Source organism: Balearica regulorum, chromosome 3 (genome assembly GCF_011004875.1).
Source record: "Balearica regulorum gibbericeps isolate bBalReg1 chromosome 3, bBalReg1.pri, whole genome shotgun sequence".
In the NCBI taxonomy this organism is placed as follows: Eukaryota; Metazoa; Chordata; class Aves; order Gruiformes; family Gruidae; genus Balearica; species Balearica regulorum.
The window spans coordinates 67,574,408-67,588,122 of NC_046186.1; the positions used below are offsets into that span (position 1 = coordinate 67,574,408).

Consider the following 13,715-nt stretch of genomic DNA (forward strand, 5'->3'; position numbering starts at 1 on the left):
TGTTATCCCACACCCCTGCTGAGGGAGAATTTATACAGTTACCTGGTTTTAAGCACCATGATACAACACACATTTGAGAGGCGTGTGGCCACAGGCCAAAACTTTTTAGGGTTGTGCAAAGTAACGCTGGCATTGTAGAGAATTCTGAAGCACAAAGGTGTTAGCATCACCCATCTGCAGCAAGCAGGTGAAGAGAAGCTAGTCTTCAGTTCTCTCCAAACATGTATGAAACATCAAGATCAGAATGAAATCATATACCTTTCTTAATGTAACAGGGTTTTTTTTTTCTATGAAGTATTCCTATCTGGGATTAAATTAAATAATTAGTTCTGCTGTGCCCAGAAATGGAAATATCATCTGGCTACTGTTGCCTTGTCAGCATAATGCATTTCAAACTTTGTCACTTGAGAAGAAACCATACTAACTTTAAACTCACTGGAGACACAGATAACAAAGCCTTAACTTCTGGAGAAATAAAACCTTCAGAACATCACATACTTTCAAATGCATAACTTTATTCCCCAAAAGCTGGAGTAGGTACTGTAATAGCATACCTTTCCTCAGACCTGAAAGGTATGTGCCACTTGAATTTAAAACATCACATATGAGGGAGGAAAAATTGTTGTGCAGTAATCTCATGATTTAAAGTTTTCCTTATTTGAATGCAATACAAGTGTAAAGTCCACCCACATGTTTGGGCTGTGGAGCACTTCCTGCCATTGGAGCACTGACTGAGAAAGAAGATCTGTACAGTCAAGTGATTTCTCTGCAAGAAAGCAAAAGGAAAGGTCACAGAATTGTTTTTCACTCAGCCTTACTCAACTGACTAGGTAACAACCAACCTGCTTCTCCCACTTCTATAGCAGTTTCAGCTGCTTTATAGCACCTAAGGCATTAATTGCAACAAATTGTAGTTACACTTCTGAAGCATTATTTAGATCCTGTTAAACTAGGATTGTTCCCCCTCAGCTTGCAGCCGAGAACAATTTTTTGGTTGTATGACATAGAGGAGAAAGTGTGCATCCTAAAAAGAGTGGAATGGCACAAAGCCACCTGCTTCAGTTCACTTCCAGTGACTTTAACACATTACAGAATGGTAGGGGTTGGAAGGAACCTCTGCAGATCATCTAGTCCAGGCCAGACTAGGCTTAGGGCTTGGACAGTCTTCTACACTCAGCAGCAGGTAGTTTCTGCTCTACAGAAAGAAAGGTGCTGGGTAGGACAATTAAAAGAAGTTTCAGGAGGAAGCCTGCACAGCAATGAGTTATTACTAGGGATAATACACCTCTAAAGTGCATGTTGATACCATAACAAAGTGACTGAGCCTCAGTCTTTTTGAGCCTTTCACCTCAAATACTGAAATGAAAGCACTTGCTCTCTGGGAAGACAGGAGTGAGAGACTCCATTGGGCAGTCTTCAAGTGACAATGCTTCCCTGCCCAATGACCAGTTAAACAGGGCCTATTCAGTGAGCAGAGGGTTTCTCAGAAATTTCTCAGCCTTGAGAAACAGAGCTCACTCCTGTTAGAAGAGAGCCCAAAACTCAGACATGCAATAGCCCCTTCTGAGCACATTTCACTTTCTGTATCTCCCATTGATTGGCTTGATTTGTGGATGTAAAATAATAAGCACAATTATAAGTAAGGTTGGACTCTACTAGATCTTTAGTTCCTGTGCTTCCTTTTGATGAGATGATAGTATTTGAAATTAGCTAATTCATAGAAAACAACTCAAGGAACAAGTCTTAAAAAAAAAAAAAAATACAGAGCTCTAGCTGAGTTAACTCTACCCAACTTTTCTGTGCCTGTCTTCTGCATGGCCAGGCTCTGACCCTAAAAGCTACCACACTAACAAATGGCTTTCCTGAGAATTTCCTCTGACAACCTTGAGCTTCTGCACAGACCTGAACTAAATAAAGCACATGCATCATTTCTTGCAGGATCACAGCTCAAGTTGCTTAGGACAGGGGCTGAGGCTGTATGTGTAGGCACATGACAGCAGGTAATAAATAGCACAGTGTAAATATTATTATTTAGAATGTAAACTAAAAGTGAACTTTCCCCCAAATTACCTTCAATTTTTAGTGAGAAAGAACTTACTTGCACCAAGCTTGGCTCCTCCTAGGAACTGATCGCTTGAGCTGAAAGTTGACTGGTCCCAGACAGTCAAGTGTAGACATGATTGCTCTAGCTGAGCTGGGGTAACACCATCAAAGACAAACAAGTGTTTCCACTGGGGACAGGCTTCTTTCTTCAGGACAGGAGACTTTCGCTTTACCTCCGCTTGGTCTGGAAGGATAAGGCAACTTCCCAAAAACAATGAGAGTTTAGCAAGGTTACTGATTTCTCAACCAGAAAACAGAACATTTGCAATAATCAACTAGGGCCCTTTGGTTTGCCTTGAACAGTGAAAATGTTCAGCTCAAGTGCAAAGTAGAACATGGTGCTTAGTGTGTTTATTTTGGGACTTGCTCCTTTTCCTGTCTGCCTTCAGTGTGGGTGCAAGTAGGCTCTTGTGGTCTGCTTTTCCTTTGCTGTCTCCTGCTGAAGGAGTCTGTACTCCCCGTTGAGTTGAAACTTGCCTTTCAGTAGATAAAATGCTTGCCCACTTCACTGAAGATAGGTGCTATTATAGCAGATGAAATGGCTTTACGAGATGTACCCCAGTATCATACTTCCAATGCATCTGATGCCTGACAGTAAGAAAGTAACTTGATCTCACATACAAGCTGCTCAGTGCTTTGAAGAAAAATTCAGTCCCTCCTCTTTTAAAAATGTCTAGAATGAAGAGGCTAAAAGTTTCCTGTTCAATGTAGCCAAAGCTATATTTAATTCTGCAAAGCCACAGATGAAAACAGGAATGAAAATACCCTCTTGATTTGCACTTTTTTTTTTTGTCCCCTAATATCTAAAAGCAGATACTTTTAAACTAGTGAACTCCATATTTTAACGACATCAATAAATTCTGAAGTTCCATTCAGGACTGAAAGAGCAAGTAGAACTCGTCACCACCCTGCTGAGTGCCACTGTTGTGCAGACACCCAAATGTCACCATTACAAGGAAGTCTGACTAAGAGTGTGGACAATGCCACTTTCACATGCCAGTCTCTTGACGAAAACATGTTAATACACACATTTGCACAGAATGTGTCTGACATTTTCTATTTGAAGTATTAGGTCTCATACATACCCTTTAACAAATGAGTTCAGCATTCCAACAGATCTCAGCATAGGCAAGTTCTTGGCCCCAAATATCATAACCTGAAGCTGGCAGTTGGGAACTCCTTGGTCTTTTTTTCCTGAAACAGAAGTATTTATCACATGAAATAACCAGTTAGCTCAGCTTAAGATGCTGCTATAAGCAAGTAGGAAAATGTCTAGGTGGTACTACTGAGATAAGGTCTCATAGTGCTGCATTAGGATCATTTGAAAGATTTGTAACCTGCTTGTACAGTGTGTGATTCACACACACAAAAAAAGCAAGCAATGAGTAGCAGGTTGCTTTGTGATTCCTGTTCCAAACATGGAGCTTTCTGTTGTATTTGTGAAAAGTAAACACAGGGCAGGACCCACAGAAGCGTTCCTCTGAAACAAAGCCAGAAGTAGGAGAAACAGCCAAACTCACAGTGTGATTGATACCAGTCCTCTGTTACAGCTCTAGTTATACAGCAGAGACCCAATACACAGGCATGCATAGGGAGGAAAAATGGAAGAAAGTAAGTTGGTAACTTTAGGGTCCTTTTGAAAAGAAAAGGGAAGAAAAATTAACCTAACAGCTAATTAGATCTTCCTATTGACATCTACCTGTTGCTATGGTCCTGAACACAGAGAGCATTACTAGAGCTCTGAACCTCTATATACCTCACCATGACCTAGAGAGGTAAGGAAAATGAGATTGTCCTATCCCTCCTCCCCAAAGTGTTTACCCCTCCAGCAGGTGCTTGCTCTGACACACTACAGCAATACTTAATGTACCTTACAAGTCCTTCATTACCAAAAACTAAATCCTGACTTTACATTTTGAACCTAACATCTTCCAAGTGAAACAACAATCTCTCTAAAATGGAGAGGAGGCCAAGGGTGCTGGTCAGGTACCCTCGTAGCCATCTCCCTTCCACCTTTTCCCTAAATTGGGAGGCTCTACCTCAGGCAGTAAAATTGCTGCATCACCTGCAGAATAAGGTCTACTTGCAACACCACAACAGAAACAAGCTTGCCAAACAGGTGGATGTATTGTACTGCTGCCATTATAATATACAGCCTTTGCTGGCATTAAAAAGAACAAAAAGATGAAGTTGGCAAATGTTTGGATTTTAGTTAATGTAAAATATAATACACCATAAACTGCCATTTGCAATAGCTGCTACAAACCCCATACAGGAATATTATATGGACACATTGTCAGTCCTTCATTAATCTCAATTCTTTTCTAGCCAAGGGATTCAGGTATGCTGAAACATTTTATACCTTCAAACTGGAAATTTTTATACTGGGCTGGTACTGACAGTCTTGCAGACACAAGGAGTTCGCCACTGTACTGGGTAAGATCATCTTCAGGCTTTTCAAGCTGAAGAAAGGGACACAGAGAAATCTGCATTACTGCAATCATTCTATTCCACATCTTTCTCACAGCTTATTTATGTTTGCAATGCGTCTTACTAATGGGCTGGATTGACAGCACTTTTCCCTCAATGATCTCAGAAGGGTGATCTTTTCCATAGCTTTCCCTACACCTTGCTCTTAAGATACAACTAAGCACAAAAACTAAGAATCACCTTGGGTTTGAGCTGGTACCAGTTGAACAACTTCATCGAGTTCTCTTCAAAATTCCATGCTGCCAGTGGAATCACCACTTCCCCTAAAAACACCCTGTATTTGAGTGCTCCTGCATGCCACACAGAGATCTGAAGCTGCCGACTTCCCAGCTGGGAGTATTCAATCTTGTACTAGAAAGATAAACAGCATTTACAAAGTGATACACAGGATGAATGCAGGCCCATGCTCATAACCTGCTCAAAGGAAGCCCAGCCACAGCATGGCTGAAGGCATCTGGATGCAGACAGAACCATGGTGTCTCAACGTGCTTTGCAATCTGCATATTACCCCCTACTTACACGCTAAATAATGCTCATCCAAATATGAAACAACATTCCAGGAATACCTTGACCTGCCTTGCTAAAGATTTTTATTATTAATTCAGAACTTTAAATAATTCTTCACCATTTTTGCTGTGGTTTTCTTTTTGGTTTGGGGGGGGGGGGTGTTTATATATATTTCTGGTTTAGAGTCCCAGCAGAATTTGGCTGCTCTGGAGGCCAGTTCAAGATAAGACACCTAATGAAGGTGCTAAAACTTCCATTCTGGTCAGTGGATATCTACTCAAGGCAGTCAGTAGGGGCAAGGAAGTAATTCAGCAGACAACTAATTAAAGCCCTGGTCCACTCCCAAACCATAGTTAGAGCCCTTCGAGACATTGTTGGGTATCTAATATACCCACAAGACTGGCAAACATGATACCCAGCCTACAGGTGACCTGCACCCAGTTGAACCGAAAGCTGGAGGCAATGGCATGGATGAGGACATCGATATACACATTTAGGCTGCTGAATCACAAGCTGGGTGTAGGCTCTGGGGCTAATCACCCTGGGCTCCAGTGATTCTCAAGAGCATTGACACACCTCTCACACATGCAGCTGCCTAAATGCAGGTGCCTTAATTTGCAGCTGAATCCCACTGAGTTGGATCTCAATGTCATGATGTAGTTTACCTGCACTAGCACTATGCTCTTTTGACCATTTCTGCTGCCCTGGACAAACTCATAATTAAACTAATTTAAAAGATTTCTAACTAAAATATCTTTAGTGTTCATGCAGCCAGCTCAGGCATGGCTCTCACTCTCCTTTTATCAGTTCTGCATGACTCTGCATTGAAAAGGGACTATACAATTAGGTCCAATTATTCCAACTTCAGGCTCTTTTTCTCCCAACTTAAACCCTATATGCAGAATTTGGGCTATACGAGAATTACACACATTACATAATTCTCTTTTTGTGGCTATTGGATTTTAACAAATGTCTTTTCAAACATTTTGCCTGTTTCACTCACTACAAATTCTTGATGTTCATACACACCAAGAGATGAGGGTAACACTGAAACTTTTGTGTAGTTTAAAGAACAATAAAAAAAGTTTGTCCCTCCATTAACTTTGTTTCATATGTCTTCCAAGATAACATGTTACAGAAGAACTGATCATCTTATGTGCTAATGCAGCTCACTGATGCACACAAAAAATGGGTTTGTAGTGACCTCAGTACAAAACTGGAGCTGGGAACAACCAAACTGACCCGGCCTCTCCCAGCTGGCAGTACGCGGCTTCAGCTTCACGTTTCATTAAGTGTCTCTGAAGTGAGAATAATGGCTCCTATTTTCTACACACAGTTCTTACAAGGATGCAAGAAGTAATATTGCAAGGCATTAAGGAATTAAAATCATTAACTACTGTTCTCTGGTGGGATTATTAGTGTTTAAAATCAGACACTACAAAAAGATGGCCTGGCATTAGTTGCACAGAGAAGAGAAAGCAGACAATGTTTTGGAGGTGGTGGAATTCAGTTAGCATTCAGTTAACTGCAGAGACACACTCCCAGTGGCACTGACAAAAGGGGTATCAGTTAAAATGAATACTTGTGTAAAATACTAACTGCTCTGCACTACACCCAGCTCCTGAATGTACAAAAAAAAAAAAAGTATCTATGGAAGACACTTTGCTTTTGCCACAAGGTAACTCAGAACAACACTGGAATTCACTAAAAGTGTTTCCACGGCCAAAGGCAGACTCTTCTAACGGTTTGCCATTGACTATTGTAACTCCAAAAGCATTTCCTCTTATTTGGACTGAAAAACATAATTTTTTAAATTATTCTTGTCAGTGACTCCTAGATTTGCCCCGTTAGGATGATTCTGAACTTGCAGGATTGATTGTATATTACAAAAGGAGACATTACCATGGAAAAGCGCACTTAGCAGCACACAATTGTAAACGGTACCTTCAAAGTCTCATCGAATTCTGGATCCACTGTGCTCTTTTTGACAACTGTCTTCCGCTTACTCCGAGGAGATTTATCAGGAAGTAAATAAACCTTAACATACCTTGTAGATAGAGAGAAGGATATATGAAAAGTGACCGGGGTGGGGGGGAACCAATACAACTAAGATGAAAAATTATTAGATGAGAGGAGGTTTTTTTCTTAATTCTTAAACAATTTTATTGACTTTGTAATTTTCCAAGCAATAAAATGGCAAGTTGTGGTTTATATCTTTTCTAAACAAAAGCAGACAGACTATAAGGACCCCTGTATATCATTGAGCTAATGTGTTTCAATTTTATTCTAATTGGGAAAAGATTAGGATCTGAATAGGAATCATTTGTTTTCATACTCTTGGTCTCTGATAAAATAGCCACCAAGGAAGTCACCTTGTCAGTTGTAGTGACAGTTGTATGATGAAAGACAGCATATTATATGCTCAAAGAAAAAAAAAAAAATCAACTCAAACGATTTTAGGATCATTGCTGCTTATTCGTGAAGAAAATACCTCATCTTTACAACACAAAGTACCATGTAGCAAAAAAAAAGGTATAATCATACAAATAATACATCATAATTCATCACTTTTACAAATGCTAATTGTTATAGTAGCCATTAGAGTGAAAGTGGGAGATTGTCTGAAGTGCTCAAAATTGCCTTAATATTGATGCAAGGAAAACCAGTAAAAAAAATTTCTGGAAGCTGAGTTGCAATATCAAGCACTAATGATTCCTGCCCAAAGTTTCTCATCTGTAGGTCACATGAACTTTAATACTTAAATACCCCCTTAATATGAGTTCAGTGGGCTGGTTTTTTGTTATGGCTTCAAAACTAAAGAGTCTTAGGAATAGAGTGTGCTTGCTCATAGATTGGCATGGAAAGGAGTTATTGTTAACATAATACTAAATATTTTAAACCTGTACTTGTATATTTTTCATACATTATGATTTAAACCAATTTAAAAACAGCGTCTTGATTAACTTACCAGTAAATAAAATCAGCTATCTCATACCATCAGTGCAGAACTTACACATCTTCCCTATTCCTTCCAAACTTATCTGTATGTAAAACTGCTGTTTAAAATATTCAGGTACTACAAGTTTTAGCCTCCTGCTCTATCACCCCAGATCAATTTAATTAAAAAGTAGCCAGTCAGACTTCAAACCAGTCAACAAGCTAAATAATTCAACAGGTTTAAAACATCAGTTAAAAGTCTGCTTTTCAGCAAGTGTGTTAAGTGAATACACTGCTTGTACTGTTTCTGTTGGCTTGGAAACCAACAGAAATATATAAGTATATACCAAGAGAGAACATAGCGTTCACTGCACAGCACTTCCCACATTGTCTTTCAGGCTTCCTGCAACTGTTTGCCTGAATTAATTACCAGGGGACTTAAAGAACCTTGACCCACTTATGAATTGCTCCCAAGCACTGCCCTGCTTCATAAGCTGCTGTTCCAGCAAGGCTCCTTTCATCACCAAGCTGGTCTTTATGAATGTCCTCTGCAAGATGCACAAAACCCGTGGTCCTTCTGAGTGAAGGTGACTGCAACTCCACAATTCTAATGTGGTCACTCCAAGTGCTCAAACACAGTGTGACAGCAGGGGCAAGAACAGGTAGTTAGGTATTCTACCTGGTGATTTTCTATGAATGGTTGCTGCACTGTCAGAAAGGATCATTTAGTAATAAACGGACATATCACCAAGGCTTAACTATCCAACCAAAAATTTCTATGGCATATTTTATCCACAGAAGTAGGTATTTCTTTCTCTTACAATAATACAATAATTATTAAACAGCTTTAGATTCTAAAAAATGTGTTGCAGTATCTGGAATTTCTATTCTTATGTCGGAAGATGGAAGCTCAGAAATAGCATTGCAATCACCCAGTGACCCACCGTGAGTCAGAAGATGAATTAGGAACATGACATCTCATGTTTTAGCCACTTTGTATTAATTTTGTGGGCACAACTAAGAACTAAAATCCGAACAGCTATTCTCGAGATCAACATATTCTCATCAGCAACATAGATACCCAACCTGCTCACAGGCAGGGAAAGAGACAATTACTAACAGAAAATGGTCAGAATGGAATAAGCACTGGTATGAAACCTGCATGTCTTACAGTGCGCACATGTAAAAAGGGCTGGTATATATGTTGGATGTTTTGAAAGTGCTAATATGGCATACCATCATATATCAATCAATTTCAACCACAACATACATGAGTATTTAAAAACCAGAATATTTTCCTTATTTTTTTCTTCTTCTCCACAAAATACTTACGGGTTGCACTTCTTCTTCTTCTCTTCTCCGTAAGCCAGATTCCTGCATCCCTTGATGCAAATTTCTAAGATACAAGCTTTGAAGATGTATCTTATGGCAAACTCTATTTCTCCTGTGACGTTAGCCTTGCCAAAATTGCCAGACTCGGTGCAAGTGCTGTTAAGACTAAACAAACTCCCCTAAGAAAAGACAAATGTTTGGGAAAAGCAGGTTCAGATTAAACAGGATAAAACATTTATTTCTCTCAAAGGTCAATATCTTTACAGACATGACTGTAGAGCTACTGCAAATCACAAAGATTTAAGGTAACCTGTACAAAACATTCTGTTGCTTCCATAACAGCCCTGGAAATTATGACCGCAATTGGAACTCTGCTGCTTTGCCTTTTTCTCTTCAGTAAGCTCCCTAGGCTAAGAAAATGCTTTATTAGGTAACTTCTAGATCTAGAAATTGCCCCCAAATAAAACTGCTATGTGAGAAAAATAGGATAAGTGTCTGAAAGGGAGTGAAAAATCTCTGAAATCTAAGAACATACAAAACATTGAACTAGACTGCTTTTAATACACAGTTCATAGTAGAATACACTGCTGAGATGTTACGTTCTATCATGTATTAAAGAAAACAAAAGTGGCCTTGCACATCCAGTAAATAGTCTACAAGATGCTCCAATTCCATATAAAAATTACATACTCCATGCTGCAGCAGACCATTCAGGAAAGATTAAAATACAAAGACATCCAGTTGTCGTATGTTGGCGCATAAAGAAGGTGTTTCCTCGCTTGCCTATGGGGCAAAGGTTTGGATGCTGTCCATCCACATATATAAACAGCATTTGTGTCTAGCATTTACAGAGGCCATGAAACTGCAATGAAGGAGGAAACTATAATCCTTTCCGTGGCCCAGCAGAGACATGTAATTTATGGTGCTAACTAGCCTTTACTGTAACAAATTATCAATTCAATCAAAATAGTTTGGTCTCCATTCATTTATAATGATATTCTTTAAGGTGAGTCCTAGAAACTTTTTACATAACATATGCCACGAAGACACAATTGTTGTGATTAATCTCACAGCAACATTGCCCTAGATTGCTAGGATATCTGTGTTAGATCACGCCTCCCTCTGAAAATAACCACCACATAGGACTGGTTAACCAAGGAGTTCTGCATTGCACAACCCAGCAGCTGAGAGCGCAGAGTAGTGTTTACAAGATCCTGTATCTCTTCCATGCAGATGCTCTTCTTTGTTTGTGCAGCTTGCCAAATATTCATTTTAAAATTCACACCAACAGCTTAATTAGATTAAAGAAGCTATCTACTCTGCCTTGTAAGCTCTAAGTAACATACAAACCTGACAAAGGAAGTGTCAGAGTGCTTACGGAGGAAGGTCACAAGAAGTGTTAAGACTGGTTTTACCTGATGCTTGTTGCATCAGGTATTCTTGCTCCCTCCATAAGATGTGTATCAGTGTAATCAATCTCCCATGCAGCTTTGTTCAGCTCTGCTCTTTCACTCATTGACATATTTTTATTCATCTGACCAGAAAATGCTTATTTTCCATCAAAATCCTTCATGACAAAGGAATGCAAACAGATTTTTTTCTTAGATCATATGTCCTAAAAAAAGTTATGCAAAAGCCCCTAATATTTATTCCACAGAACCTCTTATTTATTTAGAAAGGCTGAATAGGTGTTCTGATTAATGATGCTTGGACTGAATATCACTACATATGTCTCCCACTTGATTAGGAGTCATATACATTCAATGGAGAAATCACTCTTTTTGGTTCAGTAAAAAGGGATTTAGCAATGACTTCATGTATTGCACTCCTGCTGGCATGACTGGAAGCAATGCCATCTGATATTTTGGAAGACACATTTTCATGGAGCAGTCATCAACATCCAACACTTACCTATAAGGGGAAGTTTAATGGAACTTGACTTTCCCCTTTATAAGACAGTAGAAAATATTTCAGTTTTAAGCCTGGGCTGTCTATAGCCCAGTTCAAATGGTTGTCATTAGAATCACAAATATCATCCAAAACTGTTATCCATTTGTCAGTTTAACACCTTAGACTCCACAATGCAGTGAACTATGAGAGCGCGCCAAGGTCCTTATGTGTGTTTATACTCCTCTGCAAAGTGAGCAGGCTGGTTGAATTTTGATCCCCTAAAAGTCATTTGAGTTCCCTTCTTTACACCATCAGTCATGGATTCTTTGGATACTTCACCCTGCTTAACCTCATCACTAATACATAGAAATTAGCTTCCACAGTTAATTATAGAGGCTTTAAAGCATGTGCTAAATTCATTCACAACTGGCTTCCTCCTCTCTCATTTACAGTATTCAAAATGCCATCCATCAGAGGATGATTCAATGCCATCCCCTAAGCCTATGAACTGCTCCCCTGGTTTCCATCACCGCCAGCTTCCTCTTCGTTCACTGACATTCTGACATTTGAATTTCCACTGACATTTCCGTTACCGCAGTTCTTGCAGAATAACAAAACCCTTTTGTTAAATGAAGTTTTACGAGAAAAAGCTAGCTACTAGGTTTGAAAGAACCATGATCCCAACCTTAATATAAAATGGGAAGAACGTTAGTTGCATTTGCAAAATTCAGAAGAAGCTGATCTATCAATTATTCATTATTAATGGATATATCTATCTATAGGTTTGATTTGGCTTATGCTGCAAAAAGCTCACAATGTTACTATGAGGACTGTGCCAAAGGCAGTCAGTCTCAAGAGACACAAACTCAAGTAAAATTCTTCCTTCATTTTGTAACGTAACCCCAAATACACCAACATTTTGCACAAGATCTTAGCTTTTTTATCTGTCGCCATTAGGCACCTGTTCTGTTGTGCTTTACCCTTTAACTTACATATTTTCTGCCATCACAGAAAACTGCATCACTTGTGGGACTGGTTGTTATATCTTCTTCCTCACTGCAATTCCTTTTGGTCAGAATTTCACTGTCATTTGGGGCCCCACTGATGAGCTGCTGAAGACTGGGTGTACTTTTCATCTGTAAGAAAATCAGCAAGTCTTTCTTAAATTAAAATAAATAAATAAATAAAAGCCCTGATTCCTTCAGGAATGCTAGCAGAAGAAAATTCAGTAAATAGCTACAGTTCACTCTGCTCAACATCACACAGGTGGCACACTTTCAAACACAATGTAGTAACTTAATTTAAATGTTGATTTACAACTCTCTCATCCCAGCTAGTAGTACATTCATTATATTAATAACTTCCTAAAATCAACATACCACCACCTAATCTAAGGATCACTACCACAGCAGTTACTAACAACAGTCTACTAATAACACACCAAAAGTAGCAATACACTAATAAAGGCCTTATTAGCCTTTAAAAAAAACAGTAATTTTGGAGGAGAAAAATTATCTTGCCTGCAGGAAATTAAAAAGAGTATTTTGTAATATGCATGACACATGCCTATGTCTACCTATGCAAGAATGAATGTAAGTTGAAAGAGACTTGAAAATAGAAACAGACTCAAAAGTTCTTATTTAGCTTTGATTATAGAAAAAGTTTAAATTTCTTTCTGAGGCATTCTTGACTTTGCTTTGACTAAGTCCGTTCACCTTTCCAATCTTCCCCTTAAAATCCTGATAATTTTTGGAAAATTAAGATATATAGTAGCAAAACTCCTTGAGACTTACCTTCAACAACCTCTGTTACCAATAACAGCAGTTAATAGAATGAAGTACCAAAAAGACTAATACATATGGCTAGAAATATGCTGAAAATATATTTTAGCTCATTCTGGTATACCACTGGCACTGGATAATATAATCTATTAAAAGTATGTTCACAGTTCAACGGGTAGGAAAAGAGCGAGGTAAGAAATTTTACGTGGTTAGGATCTAAGAAAATAATTTCTTAAAAAAAATTGTATAACGGGGATTACCTGAAAAACTAGAAAGACTATAGTGTGACTGAATCGACAAAAAGGATTGGGACTCATTTGCATAAAAGAAACCAGTAATATATATTTAACAAACCTGGGAACCCCTCCTGCACAATCAGCAGAAACCCCTAAAGAATGGGGACAACAGAAGAGATAATATATTGAGATTACCTCTTAGAAAACAGGATGTGCAAAATCCAAACCAGTATGCTGTAGTTATAACACACAGAAATTGTTATACGTAATCACTGCCCTACCTTAAGAATAGATGTAAGAATTCATTAAGTTCTCTTTGTGAGAAGGACACAGACAGAAAATGCATTCAGAATATAGTCTCAAAAAAATCCCAAACAAACCCAAAGCATCATATTTCTCAGCAGAGAAATTGTCTTCTGCTTTATAGAAACCTGAAACA

The 13,715-nt window shown here is 38.7% G+C and overlaps 2 protein-coding genes across 3 annotated transcripts in view; one reads left to right on the top strand and one right to left on the bottom strand.

The window, feature by feature from the left end:
- The window catches only part of SERAC1 (serine active site containing 1), a 379,919-nt gene that overhangs the window by 68,652 nt on the left and 297,552 nt on the right, over positions 1 to 13,715 (top strand). The window lies entirely within an intron of this gene.
- SYTL3 (synaptotagmin like 3) overlaps positions 506 to 13,715 on the bottom strand; it is a 34,507-nt gene continuing 21,297 nt past the window's right edge. For both annotated transcript variants that reach the window (XM_010305219.2, XM_075748304.1), the window contains exons 9-16: positions 12,252 to 12,395; positions 9,370 to 9,548; positions 7,045 to 7,147; positions 4,774 to 4,944; positions 4,466 to 4,565; positions 3,189 to 3,297; positions 2,099 to 2,304; positions 506 to 766 (exon numbers count right to left, since the gene is read on the bottom strand). In XM_010305219.2, coding sequence (XP_010303521.2) covers positions 636 to 766; positions 2,099 to 2,304; positions 3,189 to 3,297; positions 4,466 to 4,565; positions 4,774 to 4,944; positions 7,045 to 7,147; positions 9,370 to 9,548; positions 12,252 to 12,395 — 1,143 coding nt within the window. In that variant the 3' untranslated portion in view covers positions 506 to 635. The remainder of the gene's footprint in view (positions 767 to 2,098; positions 2,305 to 3,188; positions 3,298 to 4,465; positions 4,566 to 4,773; positions 4,945 to 7,044; positions 7,148 to 9,369; positions 9,549 to 12,251; positions 12,396 to 13,715) is intronic.